Source organism: Chroicocephalus ridibundus, chromosome 12 (assembly GCF_963924245.1).
Source record: "Chroicocephalus ridibundus chromosome 12, bChrRid1.1, whole genome shotgun sequence".
In the NCBI taxonomy this organism is placed as follows: Eukaryota; Metazoa; Chordata; class Aves; order Charadriiformes; family Laridae; genus Chroicocephalus; species Chroicocephalus ridibundus.
This window is the reverse complement of record NC_086295.1, coordinates 6,094,642-6,115,929: the sequence shown is the minus strand read 5'-3', so window position 1 is coordinate 6,115,929 and position 21,288 is coordinate 6,094,642. Positions and strand designations below refer to the sequence as shown.

General features: G+C 46.6%; 1 protein-coding gene across 5 annotated transcripts; it reads left to right on the top strand.

Moving 5' to 3' along the window:
- The first annotated feature begins 1,124 nt into the window (after positions 1 to 1,124).
- On the top strand, positions 1,125 to 21,096 carry NCOA5 (nuclear receptor coactivator 5). Of its 5 annotated transcripts, none has more exons than XM_063350252.1 (10): positions 1,125 to 1,247; positions 4,993 to 5,179; positions 5,709 to 5,816; positions 9,768 to 9,834; positions 13,310 to 13,669; positions 13,938 to 14,053; positions 14,252 to 14,378; positions 16,184 to 16,383; positions 18,339 to 18,662; positions 19,078 to 21,096. In XM_063350252.1, the coding sequence occupies exons 2-10, from the start codon at positions 5,017 to 5,019 to the stop codon at positions 19,731 to 19,733; spliced, it is 2,121 nt and encodes a 706-aa protein (XP_063206322.1). In that variant the 5' UTR covers positions 1,125 to 1,247; positions 4,993 to 5,016; the 3' UTR covers positions 19,734 to 21,096. The 5 variants fall into 5 exon arrangements, with proteins under 5 accessions (XP_063206322.1, XP_063206327.1, XP_063206325.1 ...); XM_063350254.1 differs by lacking the exon at positions 1,125 to 1,247 and adding an exon at positions 1,639 to 1,767; XM_063350255.1 differs by lacking the exons at positions 4,993 to 5,179; positions 5,709 to 5,816 and having other exon boundaries at positions 1,164 to 1,247.
- Positions 21,097 to 21,288: the final 192 nt, after the last annotated feature.

Genomic DNA, 21,288 nt, shown 5'->3' with positions numbered 1-21,288 from the left:
GGTGGCGGCGGGAGGCGGGGGATAGCGTGCTTCCCCGAGGACTATGGCAGGGCTGGCAGCGGCGGGAGCCACGTGCTCTGGATTCCCCGTCCTGCCGTCACTTCCCAAAACTGACTTGCTTGAGAGCACAAAGGGTCCCGGGGGAGACTTGAGGGCAGAGACGGGGAGGGAAAGGTGGGGTGGGGATTTCTAGGCCCCGCTCCCATGGGACCGGCCCGGGAAGTCCCCACAGTCCCCGGGCACCGGCTGTTTGCGGCTCTGGGCTGCGAGGGCTCCCCGCTCCCGGCCCTGAGCAGCAGGGGGTTCGGTGGGACCCGGTGCTTCCCGCCTGGCGGGAGTCCCCGGCCGGACCCGGTGCCGGTGCCCACCCAGCGGGGCTGGCCAGCACTGGTGCGGCTGCTCGGGGCGGCCGCGGAGCCGGGCCCTTGCGCTGGGTGGGGGTGCCACGGCAACGGCAGGGGCCCGGACCGGGCCCGGCCGCCTCGCCCCGGTCCCGGACCCAATCCCGGTCCTGGTCCCGGTTCCGGTGTAGTCCCGGCCACGTCGCGCTGCCCCGCCCCGGTTCTCGTTCCGGTCCCGGTCCTGGGCACCTCGCCCTGCCCCGCCCCGGTCCCGGTCTCGGTCCCGGTCCCGGTCCTGGCCACCTCGCTCCGGTCCCAGTTCCGGTCCTGGTCCCGGTTACGGTGTAGCCTCGGCCACCTCGCCCTGCCCCAGTCCTGGTGCCGTTCCTGGTTCCAGACACCTCGCCCTGCCCTCCCCTGCCCCGGTCCCGGTCCCGGTCCCGGTCGCGGTCTGTTCCCGGCCACCTCGCCCTGCCCCGCCCCGGTCCTGGTCCCGGTCCCGGTCCCGGTCCCGGTCCCGGTCCTGGCCACCTCGCCCAGCCCCGCCCTGGTCCCGGTCCCCATCCCGGTCCCGGTCCCGGTCGCCCCGCCCCGCCTCGCCTCGCGCGGGGTCCGGTGGCGCCACCCAGCGGCTTCACTCGCCGCCCCGGGGGACTACAAGTCCCAGCGTGCCTTGCGGCGGCGGCTCGCGGGGCATGCCGGGAGCCAGGCAAGTCGCGCGGCCCTGCACGCCTCGGCAGGCATGGCGGCCGGCCGTACGTCACCGCGCCGCGCCGTAAAGCGCCGAGGCGTCGCCGTCTCGGCGGCGCTTCTCTCTCTGCTTTGCGACGGCGCCGTGCGGCAGCGGCGGTTGGCGCCTTTGTCCTGGCGGGCGGCGGCCTGAGGCGGACCGGGCCCGGCGCGGCGGTAAGTCTGCGGGCGGGTGGCCCCGCGGCGGCTTTACCGGGAGAGCGCTCGAATAAAAGATATGTCATAGCACACCTCATGGAGGGCTGAGTCCTCCCTGGCCGCTGCGCCGGGATGGGGCTGGGGCCGGGCCGGGCGGGCCCCGCGGCCTGCGGGCGGGCTCCGCCTTCGTCTCAGCGCCACCGGGAAGCGGCAGCGGGCAGCGCGGGCTTGTTGGAGCTTGTTCGCTGCCCTGGTGGCCTGGGTCCGGGCGGTGCGTGGGGTTAACGCAGCTGAAAAGCGCCTTTTCCGCAGGAAAAGGATGTGCAACGGGTGATGCTGTCGCGGGGAGCACAGCCCCGGCAGTACCCGGCCTGCTGTGAGGGCTCCCGTTTTTTTCCTCACTGCTGCTTGAGAAAGCCGCGAGTAGCCACAAAGGCAAAGGTGCGGGGCGGAGCAGGTGAAGAAGGCCCTGGGCAGCTGCGCTTTGAGAATCCTGACCGGCGTTCTCCCAGCAGCAGCAGGATCCGGGGGAAGGAAGGTGAAAGCGTTCTCCATGTCAGCGTTTTACCTTGTGGGCAACTCTGCGTCTGCGTGCTGTCCTGGGTGCAGAGGACCAAGGCGGGTGGGTGCTAGTGCTGCCCCAGAACAGCCCTCCTGGCCCCAGGCCTGGCTGTTGGGGAGGCTGCCTGGTTGGGCTTGGCTCCGAGGTGCTGAGAGCCGCTAGCCGGTGCTGGGTGGGAAGCTCGCCGCTCCTCAGCAGTTTTGCTTTCTGTGGTGGCTGGCGTTATTATTTCTGCCTTGCCCAGGAACTTCTTGCAGACTTCCGTGTCATGTTTCACTTGTGTCGAATTAGTTTCAACATCCCACTTCAGCTCTGTCATGCTTTGTGAAGCTGTATACCTGCTAATAAATAACTTTGGTTTTAAATATAAGATTTTTAGGGGAGTGTGGCTTTAATTAACCTCCAGAGGATTTACTGGCACATGAGCTGGCGTGGGCTGTCCTGTTGTAGTAACCTTTCTGCATTGGGGGGGTCAGCACCTTTAAGCAGCCCAGGTGTGTAGTTAGCCTCTCCAGCTGCATTTGTAGAAAAAGACTTAATATGAAAATTAGTTGTTCACCTGGTGTAGCTTGCCTAAAGCTGGGACACTGATGAATGCTGGCTTGTGATTACTAAATGGCCCGTAACTATGTAATCTACCAAGTGGAAAATGGTAAAAGACAGTAAATTCTCTTATATGAAAGTTCTGTCAGTAATTCGACCTGTCTGAGTACTTGGGATTTACTATTTTGCTTTGAAAGTGACCTGCAAGTGGAAAAATAGCTCCTTGTTCTTCATACGGAAAGCTCTTGCACACTCTTTTCTAGCCACTCCCTACTATCCACACCTTTAAGAAAAGGAAAGTTCTTACTGCTTTTTATACTGAAAGTGAAATGTCCTGCCAGCAGCAGCTGTGGGTCTTGTTGACCCGTTTGCTGTGTGTATGAGTGACATCCCGTCAGCACAGGTCATGCTACCTGAGCAGGTGCTCACAGGGGCTCTGAGTCCCCATCCCTGGTAGTGCTCAGAGCCTGGCTGGAGAAAGCTGTGACAATGGGATCCAACTTGGATGTCAGCCTGCTCCAAATGGGAACTTGGACTAGATGGGTCTTTTCGTGTTTTGTAGCCACTTAATCATTTTGGGAGAATTTTGAAAACTTCTTTGCCCTCGACTGCTGAGAACTTGAGCTGCAATAGTAGAATAGAAGAGAAATCTGCTGCTTCCATACAGATAAATGGGATAAGATTTGGTACTTCTGATGGGGAAGGTAAAACTGTGCGTGTGTGGACAAACTTACAGGAGGATTGAGGCAAATATGGTAGAATAAATGACTCTTTTGTTTGATTTTTGGTTTGAGTGTTGGGGTTTTTTTTCTTCCTCCCTGTTCTGGCAGTTCAGTTCATTTTAAAAAGCTTATTAGACGACTAGAAGGCATTCTCTGCCTCCTGTCCCTGCAGCGTTTCCTAAAAGAATGAGAAAAGTGACATGAGTGTAAAGTTGATTGGTCTTAAAAAACCACCAAAATTTCATGTCTCATATCTGGAGTAGATGTATTTTTCATGCCAGTTAAGTGTTGTAGAAATATTTATGTAAATCCATTTTATATTTTTTGACATTTGACTTGTTTATTTAGAGGCTACTTTTAAATTGTAACAAATATAGGTTACTGGTACAGAGCGTGTTGTTTTTAGGCATCTCATGATTAACAGTAGAATCTTCTGTTGATATACTCAATTTCATCAGCTTGCTTTTTCCGGGTTTCTTGCATGTTATAAACAGAAAATCCCATCCTGCATTCCTGTAGATGTTTAGGAAGTATGACAACTTTATTAAATAGCTCTCAAACTTTCAAGTTCATCCTGAAAGTTTCAGTGTTTTTCACTTTTTTTTTTTAAGCTTTATGTAATGGTGACTTTTAAACCAGAAAGTATGAATCCTGGGTGGGGTTTAGTGGGGGGTTTTTTGTGAGCTTGGTAGAGTTTATTAGGTTATTTTTTTGTTTGGTGGGGTTTTTGGTGCTGTAATTCTTTGGGTAAGTTTGTGCAGTGAATGTTGCGGACTGCTTCAGCTTTGTCTGGAATAGTGTGGGTTAATGAAGTGGTGGTGGTTTAACCCCAGCCAGCAACGCAGCCGCTTGCTTGCTTGCACCACCTTCACCAGAGGGGCAGGGAGAAGAAGGAGAAAAGGAGTGTGGGGAAAAACCTTGTGGCTTGAGATAAAGGCAGTTAAATAGAACGGTAAGGAAAGAGGAAAATAATAATAATGGTAAAAGAATATACAAAATAAAGTGGTACAAAGCAAGTTGCTCTCACCACCTGATGATTGATGGCCCAGCCTGTCCTGAGCAGTGATTGCAGATTCCTGCCCCCCAGCCAACCCCCATCTGTATATTGAGCATCATGTCCAACAAATAAAACAACATGTGTTATCAACATTATTCTCATACTAAATCCAAAACCCAGCAGCTACTAGGAAGAAAGTTAACTCTATCCCAGCTGAAACCAGGACAGAAGTATACTTTTGCCTTACTGGGGGAGATGAGGTAGCAGTACAGCATTCATGTGGGGGTGGTTAAATTCCCAGCTGTGGACCCGCCTTCTGTGGGAGCTGACATCTCTATGGGAACAAGGGTATGTTTAGTAGGGGTATGAATGAGAAACTGTGTTTTCTGGCATTGGAAAGCTAAGATTTCACATTTAGTGAAGTGATCCAAGCCTGGTCACTTAAGAGCGTTTAAACAGTACTTCCTGATGTCTCATTCAAAGCCTGTATTGAAATATTTGGGGCCTGTTATGCAATGTTGCGATGAGTGTTTCCTTTCCGCTTATTAAAATATTGCATAAATTTCAACACTTCTTACCAGTGGACTGAAGAAATAGATGTGACAACAATGGGTGTATTAAAGCTTAAAGTTAAGAGGTTTTAGTATAAAGTGAGTTCTATTTGTATCTTAGTTTAGAGTTAAACCATTAAAACTTATCTGCAAAATAATTAGGCTTACTACCTTTCAGTATTACAGAAAAGCTCGACCAAAATGCTGCGGTATACGTTTTTGCCAGACCTCTGTATCCCCTTGTTAAGATTTCTCTGGAGTGAAGTTTGCGTCAAGCAGACCCAGTTGGCTTTTAGTCTGCAAAGCTGTTAAGTTTAATCTTGTTCCAGTTTAATTTTAATGTCATGGATTGAAATTATATGCATGGCCGTTTTTCTTTTTTGCGAAGAGTTGGATTTGGAACGAAAGCAAAATGGCTCGAGGACGCAAGAGCAATAGCATCAATCAGAGCGACTTCACTAACAGCACCAATCCTCAGGATTTAGAGAGAAGACTTTTTATCGGCAATTTGCCCACAGACCACATGACTCGTGAAGAAATGCAAGAGATATTTTCAAAATATGGCAAAATCAGGGGTTAGTATATTATCTTATGCCTTTTCGTGGCTGGGAATTCAGTGAGAAATATAACTTTCATGCTTGTCAAATGCTATTTGATGATGATGAGAGGAGTGACTGATGTTCCTAAAAAGTGACCTTTTAATGATAACTTCCTCTGTCTGCATTTTCTCTGAAAAAGTGATTCCTTCAGTACAGCTGAAACGTAATGAATATATCAGCTATGTTTTAGCTTGTGGGGTTGCAGTGTGATGTTACAGTACTCTTTCAAGTGACTTCATAGTCTCTTAATCAAATCTTGGTCACTTCCTGGGCTGTATTTTGGTCACTGCCTTGTCAGAAGGAAGTTGATTTACGAAATATATTTCAGAGTCTTTGACTCTGCATTTTGATCCTGGTAGACTTGGTTTTCCCAGGAAACTTCCATAGTGGTTTCTGGGTAGAGCCCCTTTGCTCGTTCATCTGGTGGGGTTACGTTATGGCCTGGGCGTGGGTTAGTACTGTCCCTTAGTTGTAACTGGTCTTGCCCTGCTGTTAACTTTTCCAGCCCTCAGCATGTACCATGGCTATGGGTTCGTGCAGTATGACCGTCTAGAAGATGTCCAGGCCGCTCTGGACGGTGAGAAGGGTCGCCTTTATAAAGGGTATAGATTAGGTAAGGAAAACTGATCCGTGCTCTCCTCCTGACCCCAGCATGCATTCTGGTAGAAAGAGCGCTTTTGTTTTAAAGCTCTCTGGAAAGATCACTATGTGAAACTTGCCTGGCGTTAGTCTAAAATCACTTTACTAGGTATGTATTTGCTTTCTGAGTTATTTGCTGTAAGTGCTGTGTGGTTCATCTGCAGTGTTTTCTCTTGCTACCCAGGTCTCACTCTGAATTTATTTTCATGTGTTAGTATTTCAAAAGCTCTCTTACCCTGTGTAAGTAACTCTTCAACTTGTAAGCCCTGGAAAGTGGTCGTTGAAACCTCATGCACATAGTTTCAAAACATTTCTAAACTGATATTGGGCTTCATGTTGACAGGTTCAGAGGAATTGGCCACAGCACTTAGTGGCTTGTTAGATAAGAAATCTTAATTTGGGGTTTTTTTGCATATGTGAAATCAATCTGTAAGTAGTGCTATAAATACTAGGTGCTTAAAAAAGCTGTTTTCATAAAGATGATAATTATTCTAAATATGCTGGGAGCAAACTTAAACAGAAATGAATGGTTAGAAATCTAAGAGTAATCTATTAAATGCAAGCAAAAAGTTACTTTTGAAGTAAGCCTATGCTAATTTGAAGAAAAACAGTTTGACTTAGAAAGGAATGAAAGGAGCAATAAATAATAACTTGTGGGAAATACAGTAGCAAATATGACCCTGAGGATGGAAATGGAAGCAAATAGACAAGGAGGGTAGAAGGATGCAAGAAATTAGGCCAGCATTGTTGAAATCTGGAAGCTTAAATAGGAACAAGTGTGGCTGTTTTGGAAACTAAGGTGTGCCTGTCTGGAAATGATAAAACTTCTAACTGGAAAGGACCACCTAGTTAGCATTTCTACTGTCTATTTTTGAAAAGGCAGAAGGTATTTTTAATATAATTTCCATTTCGATAGCAAACTAAAGGTAAAAGAGCACCACAACTACACCTCTCAAAAAAAAAAATGAAGTCTAATGTCTATGAGGCTCAGTGAAATGACCTACCTAGGCTATTGATGTTGGTCTTCCACAGGCCTTGGAAAATTAGGGAGTTTCCAGGGATGTAGCAGAGTGCTGCAGATGTGCCAGTAGGCAGCACAAATGGGATGAGTCTGGCATCAGCCCCTGATAACAAAGGGATTCTTTCACCTGACTCTCAATGAGAAGTGAATTAATTAATGCCAATCAAAATAATCCTGTCAAACTAACTTATTACGCTGCAAGTTTTATGGCTGAAAGTAGCAGTGTTGATGTAAAAGGCTTCTGTAAGATGTTTGATTTGACTAGGAAAGTAGAACAATTAGAAACAACAGAGGGTTAAATGGATTTCAAATGAATCTCAGTGTAACATAGATGGAATTGCTCAGTGCTTTGAGTGGTGTTCTGGAAAAATTGATTCCTGGCCATACAGTGCTTTTATAAGTGACTTGGAGAGAAAACACACAATCATGTTTTAAAAAGAAAATGAAATAACGAAGACGGAGTTGCTGATGGTGAAATGACTTGGACTTCTTCCTAAGCTGGAGATGCAGGCAGACTTGAGCTTTCAGTAAAGCCAAAAGGGAAGATCTGCACCCAGCAAGAGTGGTTTTTGTCATTCTTAGCTGTACAAAACACAGACTTATAAGTAGGGAGGTTTTGGTATGCGTGGGGTTTTGCTGCTGGAATACTGTGTTCAGTTCTAGTATGCCTGGTTCAAAAAGGATAATGCTAAATTGGGGAAGCCTCAGAAAAATCTGAAGAAGGCTTAAAGAGGTGAAGAACAAGCCCTAGCAAAAGCCTAAAGATATAGGAGTGATGTGATATGTGTTACAGACAGACCTGGAGATAAAAGTGAGTTTTAATCTAGTAGGCATAGGCATGACAAGTCCATAAATGGAAATAAATAGTTTTCTTCAACAGCAAAGTAATTTGCTTCTGGGATAACTTATTGGAGCTTTGGTGGTTTCTGTGCTCTGGAGACTTTTAAATTGGAATTGGATGTTTTGCTAAAAGATAAGCTCTAATACAACGCCACTGCTGCACTTGAGATAGGAATGTGATTCAAGAAACTCCTGTCACCTGTGTTTATTCAGAAGGTTACACTGTATGATTACAGTGGCCCTGTCATCTCAAAATCCTACAGGACAGAAGACTTTTTTTCCTTGAAAGTTTTGTCAATGTTCAAATTCTTAACCTGTAAATGCTGTTGGCATTAAATAAAATGTTATTAAATCTGTTGGTTTTGCACGAGAGAAGGGTCCCTGTCAAAGGTGGTTTTTTCTTCTAGTAAAATATTTTTGTTCAGATTTAAATACAATATTTTTTTATTTGAAAGAAATGTATGGTATTGAGTGTAAAAATAATAGGTTTCTGCAATGGCATCTTAAAACAGAAAATAAAAATAATCTTAAACCAAAGAAAGCAGACAGTGTCTTGCTTAAAGATATCACTTGACTTTAAGGGGGGAAAAATTTCTCAACTGAAAAATAAATGCAAGGAGAACAGTTGCTTCAGTTATGCAATCTGAGTATTAAATATAATTGCTAATAATACAATAAGGTAAAAGGCTTTGGGAGAGTTTAGCCTCCAGCGTTGCATTAAACTAATACTTACACAAATGCATAGAAGTGTTTTCGTATCTTTTAATGAATAAAACTGTGTAGGGAATAAATGTCCATTAAATTTACTCTGTGACAGTAGGCAATGCAGGTGTATTTGATGCTGGAAAGACTGCTTCTGTGATTAATGTTCAGATTGTGCTTGCCTTTCCCCCACCCCTCCGAAAGAGAACGTGCTGCTTCTTAATTGACAACAAGAGCAAAAATTAGAACTACTCCCTTAATTCTAATTTTAATCTTGAAAGTAATGAAGGATAGCTTGGGAAGTTTACAGAAGATGTTAAGACAGAGTTTCCTAAAGATGTTGTGGCATGTTCATTCACTTGCAAGAGCTTTGAAAGTAGTTAATGTAAATAACTAATAAGACATTTTAGTTGTCAATACATTCTCAGGGGAGCATATAGGCCCTTAGTTTGTTTTGTTCTTTTCGTTAAAAGGTTATCGGAGTAAAACATCTGAAATCATTTCTGTTTGTTCTTGCCCCCCTCCAGTACACTGTTCCATCTTCAATCAGTTGTTACGGAAGGCTTTATTTCTTCACGGTAGAACAATATGAGTCCCTGCCAGTTCTGGGCAACTTCACTTTTTCTGGTTGAGGACAAGACTCTGTTTCTTCAGCTCTTACTTCTTTGTATTTCACTTCGTGGTGTTTTTCCTGGAGATACTCAGAAGCCAACCAGTTTTCAAATTTCTGATCTGTTGCATCAGTTTGCATCATGTTAACGGTGGTGTCTTGAATGCACCACGTTGACTTCATAGGGAGCTTGTGCTTCAGGCTTCTTGGATCCCATTTCCTCACTGGTGAAGGCTGTACAACTTAACGCTGCAGCAGTCCCTTGGAAGGCAGTTGCACGTGCCACTTGAGAACCCTTGGATTACTTTCGACAAGGGTAGCGGCATACTCCATTGAACAGGACTGGCTGTGAACTTAAGACTGTGCTGGCCATCAGCTTCCTTTCTTGGAGGTTTTCAGACTCTGCTTTTTCTCCTACAGTCCATGAGTTGCTTTCTGCTCGCTCATAGACTGCAGAAGAAAGAGGTTCTGTTATGGAATGAAGAGTCTAGATGTAGGCCTGCATGTAAAGGGTTAAAACTTCACCTAAGCTGTCCACCCTATTTTCAAGTCAGAGAAATCCATGAAAATTTAATTATGTTGTACTACCTAAACTTAATAAAAAATTGTCAAAGTGACAATGTCTCTCTGCTGAATGGATTTTCTTGCACCATCTGGATGTTGTTGAGCTTAAGTTGCTTTCATTTGAATTGTGCTGATGATCTTTTTTTTGTTCCATAGCATTGAACAGATGGGTTGATTATTCTTTACAGATATTAAAAAAGCAGTGGAAAGAAGAAATATGAATAAGGCTTCATCAAGGTCCAGTCCGGCACGAAGGTAAAGTACCTGGAAGCAGTGAGTTATACTAGGAAGGTCAGGCTTTTAGGGCATGAGCCCAGTGGCCTGTGCTAAATGTCTGTGTCTCTTCCTTACCACCACCTCCCAGTCAAACGGAAATGCTCAAGCGAGACAGTTGGGACATGGCCGCTCCACCTTTAAGAGCCCTTCTGGCGCTGACACCTCAGGAGGCACAAGGGAAACCTCGTGTCTGCTGCTGTTACTACAGCTAAGTGTTATGTTTTGCAGCACAGGCTGTAAAAAAAACTTGTGAGGAAGAATACACTTGATGTTTTCTCCTGCCTCAAGTATCAGAGAAGCAGAGGCATACCTAGAGAACGCCGAGGGGCTGTAGCATTCCCAGTGCCATGTTGTAGAGGACTTTGGGATCTTGCTGCTTCCAGTGCTGAAATGAGACTGGAAAAGAGTGCGAGTGAAGCACAAGACAGATCAAATGTCTCTGCACTCTCCTGTCTGCATGCATGCTTGCGTTGTCAATACCTGGAACCAGTTCCCTTCCATGCAGTTAGAGTGATGTGTACCTATCAGCTTCTCCTGGTTTCCCACCTCTCGGTAGGCACAGTGTGTGCAGCTCCTGCCCATCCTCTGTTTGTGAAATCACTGGCAATCGGAGAAGACACGGGCTGTCCTGTTGCAGGAAGACGACGTCAGTTTCCTTTCCATGGCATTACTAGGGAGCACACGAAGACGTGCTGTGGTTACAGTTTGGTATAAAAGGCGTGCATCTTCTATGCCTACACTGTAAAGCTATCAACACAAAGGAGTGTTGCGTTTTGGACTTGAAGGTAATCAAGCTCTCACGTGTCTGGTGTGCTCTACTAACTTGACCTGTTGAATTACCAAAAAGCGCAAATAGCAAGACACCTACCACCAAAAACCAGAGAATGAGTAGCTGCAATCCCTGGTATCACCTAGGTCTCTTGTCTGTGCTGCATTTAACCTGCACAGGGCCAAATGCGCTTGCAGAGACCAGCGTGTGGGCATCACCCAGGAAGTGCTTTGGCACAGAGCTGAGGGTTCCCGTTGTGGATGCAGCAAGCCTTGAGCCTGGGCAGAGTCAGGTGTGCTCGGTGCTGCCTTGAGGACCCCAAGAATACTGCAAGTACTTGAGCAGCAGGCACTGATGGCTCATCCTTGGCCATCAGGTGTGTAACGCTGAAGGTGCTGGGCAGCACTGCGGGTGTGAGAGGCAGACGCCTGTGCCATGAGCGTTAATCCTCGGACAACATTGCAGAGGGACAAGCAGCAGGCACTGATGCCAAGGGCATTGAGACCTGTGTCATCCTGCATGTATGCAAGAGCAGATGCCCATGCAATGGGCCCTAAGGAGCACTGGAGGTGTGTGAGCCATGGGCGGTGGTGCCCTGGGCACTGGGCTGTGGACTGGACTACTGCCATGGCTGCCAAAGGCTTTGGTGCCTCTGTGATAGGCACTGGATTCCGGCTGGCACTGCAGACAATGTGGCCAGCCCATGTCACTAGCAGCATGTCTCAAGCAGCCCATGGGCACGGGTGGCGATAAGGTCACGGGCATCGAGTCCTGGCATGGCTGCGGATGGTGGACTCTGGACCATGCTGCAGGTGTGTGAACGGCAGCGGCTGATGCCGGTGTGTGGAGTCCCATGCTGCGCCCGAGCAGATGTGACCAGCAGTGCTGACGTTGCAGGAGTTGGACCGAGGCGACAGAAGCGTGGAAGCAGAAGGTGCTCTGCCTTCATGCTGCTGCCTCTCTGCAAGCAGCAGGGCAGCGATGCAGGTGCAAGAACAGAGGGGACCCGCGTCACGTCTGTACTTCTGTTGCAGTTGTGCATTGTTCATTCTGGATCTTTTTGTCTCTGCAGATACTGAATATGGCCTGTTCTGGTCACCCCCACGCCAGCTGGAATAAATGTCGTATGCCAAACAATTACACTGCATCTGCCTCTTTTGCTATATAGTCTTACAACTACAGAAAGATCAGTTAATCAATATCCTCTAGAGCAAATCAGAAGTTTCCCCTGAGCTTCTGCCATTGTTCATTGTAGGTTGGGGGGGAAGTGGGCGATGACGTGTATCTCTCATGGGATGTGGTTTCAATACAGATCACAAACAAGAAGTGGATTTGTGTGTCCAAGAGGCTGAGAGTGTTTACACTTGTGTGCAAATACAGTGTTTCTTTTACAGGAGGAGACTATATATTTTCTTAGTGGCAACACTAGTTTTTCCCAAGATCTGTTTTGTATCTGACGTAAAAATAGAGAGTGCCAGCACGCCTTTGTATCCCCAGCACAGCTGTGTGTCTGTGCTCAGACTCTGCACATCCATCTTGTACTGTCTGCTCTACCTGACACAACTTGGGCACGTCTGACTCGCTGCTCCTGCCCTTCTCTCCAGGTGACTACTACGTGAATGCACTAGAGTGGAAACAGACTTAAGTTCTGCTTACCTTTCATAAACTAGATTAGGCTGGTAGAGGACTCTAGTCTTTCAAGTTTTGGAAATAAAAAGATTCAAAAAACTGGGTTTTTTTTTCTGATGGTTGTCAGTATCTTGGGGAAAGAACATTCCAAACACGTGAAGCTCAGTAGTTACTCTGCAAGATTTTTTCATGTTTGGCTTAGACTACATTGAAGTTATGGTTTTTTTCTGGAAAACAAAATTTGACCTGGAAAAAACCCTGCTGTTTTGGGAAAAGATGAAGACTGAACGTTATTCTTCTTTGCCTCCAAAGACAACGCAGTACGAGGTCTGAATGAGATGGATCATTCAGATGGGACAGAGAAGCCTGATGCTGCTGAGGATGCCATTCTGGTTGGGCTTAGTATCCTCTTAACACGGGGCATCATAAACATAAAACTGGCTTTCTACAGACACTGTCCCTTCAAATCCAGGACACGGCGGCAGCTATCATTGCTTTCTGCTAGCAGCACAAACCCAGCCACACCATGGAACCTGCAGTGTCTTTGGTCACAACAAGCTCCTTTTTTAATCGTATGCCAATAACAAATTATTTCAGGTATTCCGCTGTCATTGACTAGCGAATTTAATGGATCCCTTGAATGCTCCTGGCAATTGCATATCTGTGGGTATTAGGCTCCAGCACCTTGAATTCTCTCAAAGAATTTGCAAAAATATGTTTGGTAGGTGATCTGTGACTGATGTTAGAGGCCGGAGGCCTTGAAACGGTGGTTTCCGAGGTCCTGTTCACTTCTTCCACAGGTGCTCTACGTTTTTAGTGATGCTTCATTAAGGAGCTTTCTGGGTCTTGTTTGGCTATGATAAACTTTAGAATTAAGAAGCTTCCCTAGGCTACTTCAACAAATAGGTTTTCTGGCAATTCTTGCTGTTGTGGGATAGGAGGGAGGATTCAGCTGCTGAGAGAAAGGGTTGCTTTGGCATCTCAGGTAAGAAATATAGGGGTAACAGCACTCGTGTTGTTAGCAGTCTAATGGAATTTCCCCACTATTTTCCACAGAGACCCATATGCCTACGGGGATGGCCGAGATGCCAGACGTGACCGCTCCCCTCTTCGGGGGAGCCCACGGAGAGACCCCAGAGATGGCAGGGATGGTAGAAACGGGCGAGATTCCAGAGACACTCGAGACATTCGAGCTAGAGACATGCGTGATGCCAGAGACCACAGGGACCGACGGGACCTGCGAGACCCACGGGATATCAGGGATCCAAGAGACTTGCGGGACCCTCGCGATGTTAGAGATCTTCGTGACCCACGGGAGCCGCTGTATGATCGATACAGGGATCCACGGGATATGAGGGACCCACGGGATATGAGAGATCCACGGGATATGAGAGACCCTCGGGACCCTTTGCACAGGTAATTTCTAAGGGATTGTATTCGCCAACATATTTTTATGGCAATCCTTCCTCAACAGCTACACTGGTTTGAGTGGCGTCAGGCATTTAAGATAAGGAAATTGCTCTGATTGTTGGCAGTTGGGTGCCTGCTTCGTGTCTTGTGGGGAGCAGGCGGGTACTTCAGAAATTAAACTTGAGGAAGGTCTGTGTGCGATGCATTGGCCAAAGTTACTGCCTGAGATTGTGCTGGAGCATGGAAACCCTTGCTTCTTCTGTAAATCTTGCAGACGAGATGACGCTTATGACCGTTACCTTCACATTGAAGACTACTGTCGGCGGAAGGATGACTCTTACTATGACCGTTACAAAGAGCATTTTGATAGAGCTCCAGGGAATTCAGAAGGTGAGTACCTGTAACATTATAATAGGCAGATTCACATTCTCCCTCTGTGAGGATGTGGGAGATGCCTGCAGTGCTGAGTGCGTTGCGTGCTGTGATGCTGGGTGGTTCAGAGGTTTAGACGGACTGGCCGTGTGCACCTCATTTCTCCAAGCAGGTCCAAAGAGCATTATTTGTTCTGTCCCTGTGGCTTGCTTTCAGACCGTCTGAAGCGTGAGGAGCGGCGCCGAGAGGAGCTATACCGTCAGTACTACGAGGAAATCAAGAGACGTTTTGATGCAGAGAGACCTGTGGATTGTTCTGTGATCGTGGTGAATAAACAGACAAAGTAAGAAAATAGTTACGGCCAATTTTATTATTGCATGGTAGAAGAAAACGGACTTAGACTTAGTTGTGCCTTGAGGCTGTTTGTCTTACAGGTTGCTTTTGAGGAACGTGGGTTTAGAGCCCTCAGAAAGCAAAGCTTTCTGGTGATACATGGGAATATATGTTGATATAGGAATATATGTTGATGAGATGGAGAAATGTTGTAGCTTGTGCTTTTTTTGTTTCCTTCACTATACCTTCTCCTGATACTCTTCATATCAGGCTACTGTCACGACAGGTTATAGTGGCCTGTACTTGTTATTCGTGGGTTGTGTGTCTTTTTATGGTGCTAAATGCAAGATTGTTTATCTAGAAACAAAAATGCAGGCAATCCCTCTAGAACGGTGTGCTTTCTCTTGGATTGTAAGGTCTTAAAACAATTTTACGAGTGAAAGGGACTTGTGTCAAAAATGTTAGAACGTCCTTAGTTTGGAGAGCAGGTGCTGTGTTGGGAACAGAGGGGTACACCTATGCCTGGCACAGTGGGAAGGGGGCTGTTATGATGGCACCAGTCTGATGCCTGTATCTTTACAAACAAACGCAGTGAAACTAGAAATAAAATTCTGTTATTTGCTTTTAATTGAGTTGATTGATCACCTATTGGAACAAATCTTGAAAGGAAATTTTAGATTCTTTATCCTTGGTGACTAGAAGTCTTTGGAAGATATTCTAATAGGCCACAGGTTATTGTACTTGATACAGGGAGAATTTTTTTGTGCAGTAGGATCAGCTTAATATCCTAAGAATTGTTTTGGTCTGTGACAGTTACAAACCTTAAGAGCTGGGGCACGTTAATAAATCTTGGGTACTGAAGCATTGATGTCACCTACTATAGACCTGTTGAAAGATGACTCCGGAAAAACTTACATACACAATCAGTGTAACTTAGAAATCCTTAAAAAGACAGTTGGCGGGGGAGAACAATTTTGGTCCCCATTGCGATGTTCGCAAAGATGATAATTTGAAGCTCTTTCAAAAGGTGTGGGTTGCACGCAGACTAAATTTCTCACAATGCACCTGCAGTCAGTATTGCAGTTTTGGTACTGATCAAACTAAGCTTAAAAAAAGACTTGCAAACTTTAAGCTCAGCCGCGTGAGCTGTGGTTTGTGTTTGGAATGGGAAGCCTGCAAGACCATGGATATGGGAACAGTGGATCCATAGATGCTGCGTTGATATGGGCTAGAGCAGAAAGCAGCTAGCAGAACAAAAGAGCAAGAGAAAATGTATTTGGAACTCAAGTGAATGTTCATGGATGGGTAGTTTTCCTCTGAAAATGAATCTTCAAGTCCAGAAGTTGGGCTGTGCTATGGTGAATTAGGATAAGGTGTATTGGAACAGTTAAGATACTGAATGTAGCACAAGCAACTGACTTCAGCAGGTTAGCTGCTCTGCTGTGTACCCCTTGGATCTCTGCAGACATAAATTACCTCACTTAATGAGTTCAGTTTAAACACATTTTTATGTAAACAAATTCATAATAGTGTAATAAATCCCTTTGCAAACACTGTTTCTCAGATAAGCTGAGGCTTGATTTGTAATCTGTTTCGGTTGCACTGAAATGACTGATTCAGATCAAAATAAGGGTAGGATATGGTCTTTTATATTGTTGTAATGAGATTGCTTTGCTGCTGGTCTGTTAAACGTTATGAAGTTTGGCAAGCCATCAGAAAAGCAAACCTGAGATGACAGAGAGGGTGAATGTGCCAGGGTTTCTGTTTCTATATGTGACTGACTTGTTAAATTCTGCCGGCTTTGCTTTGTGGTAGGGAGTACGCGGAGTCAGTGGGGCGGAAGGTGCGGGATCTGGGCATGGTAGTGGACCTGATCTTCCTCAACACAGAGATGTCACTGACGCAAGCCCTGGACGATGTGAGCAGAGGAGGGTCTCCTTTTGCCATTGTCATCACCCAGCAGCATCAAGTTCACCGCTCTTGCACTGTTAACATCATGTTTGGCACCCCACAAGGTACTGAGGTCTCATAGGCTGTGTAGCATTGTGGTCACCTGAATCAAAGTGCTGCTTTAGTGGCAGCAGAATCACACAGGACAAAGTTCATCCTGGCTGTGACATAAGTAGTTATTAATGACTTGACACCATGTCATAAATGTGAATATCATTATTTGCGAGTTTCCGTAATACTTTATTTGTCCTTTGTCAAAGGGATTGTCTAATTTCTGCCAAGAGAGAATCTCGGCTGTGATCTTAGTACCTAACATCACCAGCCTTTGCATCTTAGGGCAAGTCGTGAACCCCGGCTCTAGAAATGACTTGATACATTTCTGAGTAATACCAGTCCAACCTCAGTTTATCACTTGTTGCCGTCAAAGAGAGCATGTTTGGAATGTGAGAAATTACAGGGCAGATTTTAAAAGCAAATGTGATTTAAGGAAAACAGAATAAGGATAGTATATTTGGTGAAGGTAACGGTCTGATTGTGAAACTGGGAAGAGTTATAAAAAGATACAACTACAAAGTGATTTGGGGTACGTGCTCCACCTTTTTAGCATTTTAGCACCATTTACACTTGTCACATCACTTTCCATGTCAGGCTGTGACTTGGTTGTTGTAAGCGTGAGGGTGGGTGTAGGCATTAAAAAACTGTCAGAATGTGATCTCAGAAAGCAGCCTTTTGCTCTGATCAGGTTATTTCTCCCTTACTGTGTTCTCAAGTAATGTTTTGTGAGGTTCGTCTGGGAGAGTAAACTTCTGAATGCACAGTCCCTGTTTTTTGTGTGCTTACGGACTGAAGAAGCCAGGTGTCCTTTAACATCTGGTGCAGATGTGAAAGGAGGGTTCTCTCATGTCCTGCACAAATACAGCTCGTGCACGCTTTCACTGGGCTTTCCACTGCCCTTGGTTTTAATTCTGACTCCTTTGATTTAACACCCATCCTCCCACCGAAGCTTCTCCTCTTCTTTATTGGACCTAATGGTGTATCAGATCTGATAAGAACCCCAGTCGTTAGCTCATCCACAGCTCTTTCTAGAGATTAAATAAGCTCACCTGAACTGCACGTGGCCACCTTTCCATTCACATTAGTTTCAGGGAATTCTTTCATAATTTGTGCAATGTTAATGATGAATGTTAAAGTGAACCCCTGTTTCCTGTTACGAGGCAAAGCGTGGCGGGATTTGATTATCTGCAGGTGTGAAAAGTGCCTAGAGCTTTGGGTACTTTTTGGAAGGTGAAGAGAAGGGGCCTTCTCTTTTCATCTTCCTGCCTAAATCTGTGTTCAGGGGGATATTTGGTGTGTGCTTTTTGAGGTGGAAATAATGACCTCAAAAATTTTAGAAGGCAAGTGCAAAAAAAAATAATAATTTGGAATAGACTGTTACTCGTTGTATTACAGAAGAACTTGATCGCTGGTTATTGCCCCAGAGTAGTAAACATAAGCAGCAATGTGACATTGAGCCAGTACTTCGTTCCTCCCCCTCTCCTGCGTGCGCACACACTATATTAAGGCATTGGCAGTACAGAACCAAAAAGTATTCCCATCACTGTCCTGCTCTGGGAAGCTTTAGCAGCCTTCAGAAGGCAAGTTTTGGATCCGTACACGGCTTTAGCAGTAGAATGGGTAGAACTGTCTCCTCTGGGAGCATGGAGAATTTATATGAGAGGTAGAGGGAGCTACTTTCCCGTTTAATTGTGCGAGGGGCAGGAAGGACATTTCTTGGACTGATAGGAAATGATCTCGGAGCCCTCAGCTATAGAAGAAGAGGATGGCCTTGCTGGGTGATAGACTTGAGCCTTCTGTTTGCTTAGGAAATTGAACTGGGAAGCCTAGGATGCTTCCCAAATCTACACTTGCAATCCCGAAGTGGTGCCTGCCTGCTGAATGAGATGTGCTGGTATGTGTGAGGCAAGACACCTCCTCTTAACACCACTTTGGTTTACTTAAAACGTTTCTTTTCCTCGTGCAGAGCACCGCAACATGCCCCAAGCTGATGCCATGGTGCTGGTGGCAAGGAATTACGAGCGCTACAAAACAGAGTCACGGGAGAAGGAGCGCGAGGAAATCGCCCGGCAGGCTGCCAAGATGGCAGATGAAGCTGTTCTGCAGGAGCGGGAGCGCCCACCCCCCATGGAGGAGGGTGTCAGAGGAGGTCACCCTCCAGGGATTCAGACTCTCTTGAACCTGCTGGCAGACAATCGCTATGTAACTGCTGAGGAGACTGATAAAGTAATTAATTACTTGAGAGACCGGAAGGAACGGTTACTGAGGGGAAGCACTGATTCTCTGCAGGGTAAGTTTCTCAGCCCCAGACAAGGCTGTTGATCGTGTGGTTTGTGGACCTCTGGGCTGGGGCCTGAAAACACTCCTGGGACCGCGGAGGAGTCCTAGTGTCATAACTTCCTCACGCAGCGCCTCATTATGTTGGGATGGACGTGTCCTTGGGAGTCCTGAGACGATTCAGATCTTTCATGTGAAAGAACTTTTATATTGGATTCTCTCAGGGAAACTGCAGGACTGCCATAACTGGTTTGGCTGCTACACGAAGGGCAAGAGTTCTGCTGAATGGTTTGGGTTTCCCAGAGCTGTGCAGCTCTCCTGTTCAGAGCATGGGTATTCATTGGTGCTTGTGTCTTTGGTGGCTGTTTCACTAGTTTTCTTTAGGTGCCCCTCTGCAGAGCTTTAACCCTCTTTCCTTTCTTTCCCAGCATCCATGTCAAGACAGTCTTTGGGGGCACCTTCAGGATCATCTCTGGGTAGTCAGTCCAGCCTTCCAAGCTCTCAGGCTCATCAGGGTTCACAGCCTCTGGTCTCTGCTCCTTCTGTTCCAGCGTCCTCTTCTAATCCCCAGCAGGAGCTTCAAGCAAAAATCCTCAGTCTCTTCAACAGTGGGGCAGCAGCAGCAGCAGCTGCTGTAGCAAACAGCAGTTCTGCAGCCTCTGCGGGCACTTCAGGTGGCACTCCGAACCAGAACTTTGCTAACATGGCCAGCGGTCAGGCCCGGTCAGCACCAATCAGCGCTGGAAATTTAAACCAGGCTCAGCAGAGATTGCAGACTCCAAGCACGCAGCTTCCTGCTCTCCAAGGCCCTTCAAGAAATGCAGGTCCAAGACCTGGAGCTCCTCCACAAGCTCAGTCGCTCTATGGTCAGCACCAGAATCGCCTCCCTGCACCTGCCAATGTACCTGCTCAAAGGCCAGTATCTTCTGGTATCAACTTTGACAACCCTAGTGTACAGAAAGCCTTGGACACCCTTATCCAGAGTGGTCCTGCACTCTCCCACCTAGTGAGCCAAACCGTGGCCCAGGGGCGAGCAGGGTCCTCAGCCCAGCAACCTATGGGTTCTTACCAGCGACACTATTAAAGCTGAGCTGTCAGGCCCTTTCCCCTTCCCTTTGCCATTCCATACTTATAGCTGTTTAAAGAGTCTCCTGTCCTTGACACGGGACAAATGCCCCTGGATATGCATGTCCTCTCCACTTTGGCGAGAGTGTACCCCCAGTGGCATTGCTGGTGACTGTTGCTAGCGCTGCCCTTCCTCACCTTGGTCTGGTTAGCAGTGTTTGGGGAAGTATGCTCTATTTTCTCAGCGGCACGATGTGCTAAGAGCCGCTTTGGATAATCGGTTGTTTTGTCCGGTCCCGGAAGCTGCTGCAATGACAGTCCTCAATTTTCCTCACTCCCAGTAGCTGGTGCATCTTCACATTGTGGTGCAGTCTGGTCTCGCCAAATGGTCTTAGTATAGTTTTGGGTCAGTGGTTTTGAGGAAATAGGGAACTGAACAGAGCGGTCCGCTGATGGGCCTTCTCGGAGACCCACCTTTTTGGAATGGGCACTATTTTTCTTTGGATTTTTTTTTTTTCTTTTAATGGCATGTAAGCCAGTTGGGAAGTAACAGTGGTAGCACTAGCAGCTGAACTCATGAAGTACATGCCTGACCACTACGCAGCAACCCAGGACCGTGCCGTTTGGTCCTTCCGTAGCTGGACTGTCGTGTCCTGGCAGAGTGAGGCAGAGAAACGCTCCTCACCTCACCCAGCTCACGGATCCCGGCAGCTTTGGTCAGAGTCCTGTGGCAGATCTGAAACACGAGAGCTTCCAGCCAAGGCAGAGATTTCAACTGGTCTGTCAGTTTTCCTACACCAAGTAGTCAGTGTTAAGATCAATCTGTTAAATTTGGTGGATAAATTTCCTTTTCTTATAATCTTGCTTTGGGACGGTTGGTTACTGTAGCCCAGCAGCTCAGCCGCGGTGATGCTGATGTGGTGCCGGCCCTCCCTTGGGAATACCTGCAGCCAGTTACCAGGTGGGGGATTTCTGCTCTCTGAAACTTCACCTCACTGTCCGTGGGTGTTTTGTCCATCTAAGGTGGAGAGGCAGTGCCAAGATGCAATACCATAATTTTATACTTTTTTTTTTTCAACACTTTGGTAGCTGCAGCGGACAGTTGAGCGGAAAATCGGGCAGTGATTCTTCACCGTGTTTTTAACCAGTAACATACTTTGATACCAGAACACAAAACGTCTCTCAACTCTGTGGTCCTCCCCGTCACGGCCTTCTTAGAGTCTGTAGGCTTCCTGCGGAAAACCTAAAGAAACTGAGAAAGCAGTGTTCTTGGAGCAGAGGATTTTCATTGTCCCAGGTGGTTTGTGTTGTAGCATATTTTTTTTTTCTCTTTGTGCTGTTAACAAGAGGACATTACTTTTTAATAAAAAGGCAGGAAAAACGTTTTGTTGCATTTTTGACACTTGACAGCTTGAGTGCTACGGGAATACATTATTCCACTGCGTTTGCCATTACTCTCTTCTTCCCGTGTCAGACAGTGCCCTGCGCTGGATGCTAAGCAGAAAGCGTGCGAACCTTACTGTGACCGCTGTGAGAATACTGCAGTCTGTCTCGGTGTGTAACACTTGGGTTTT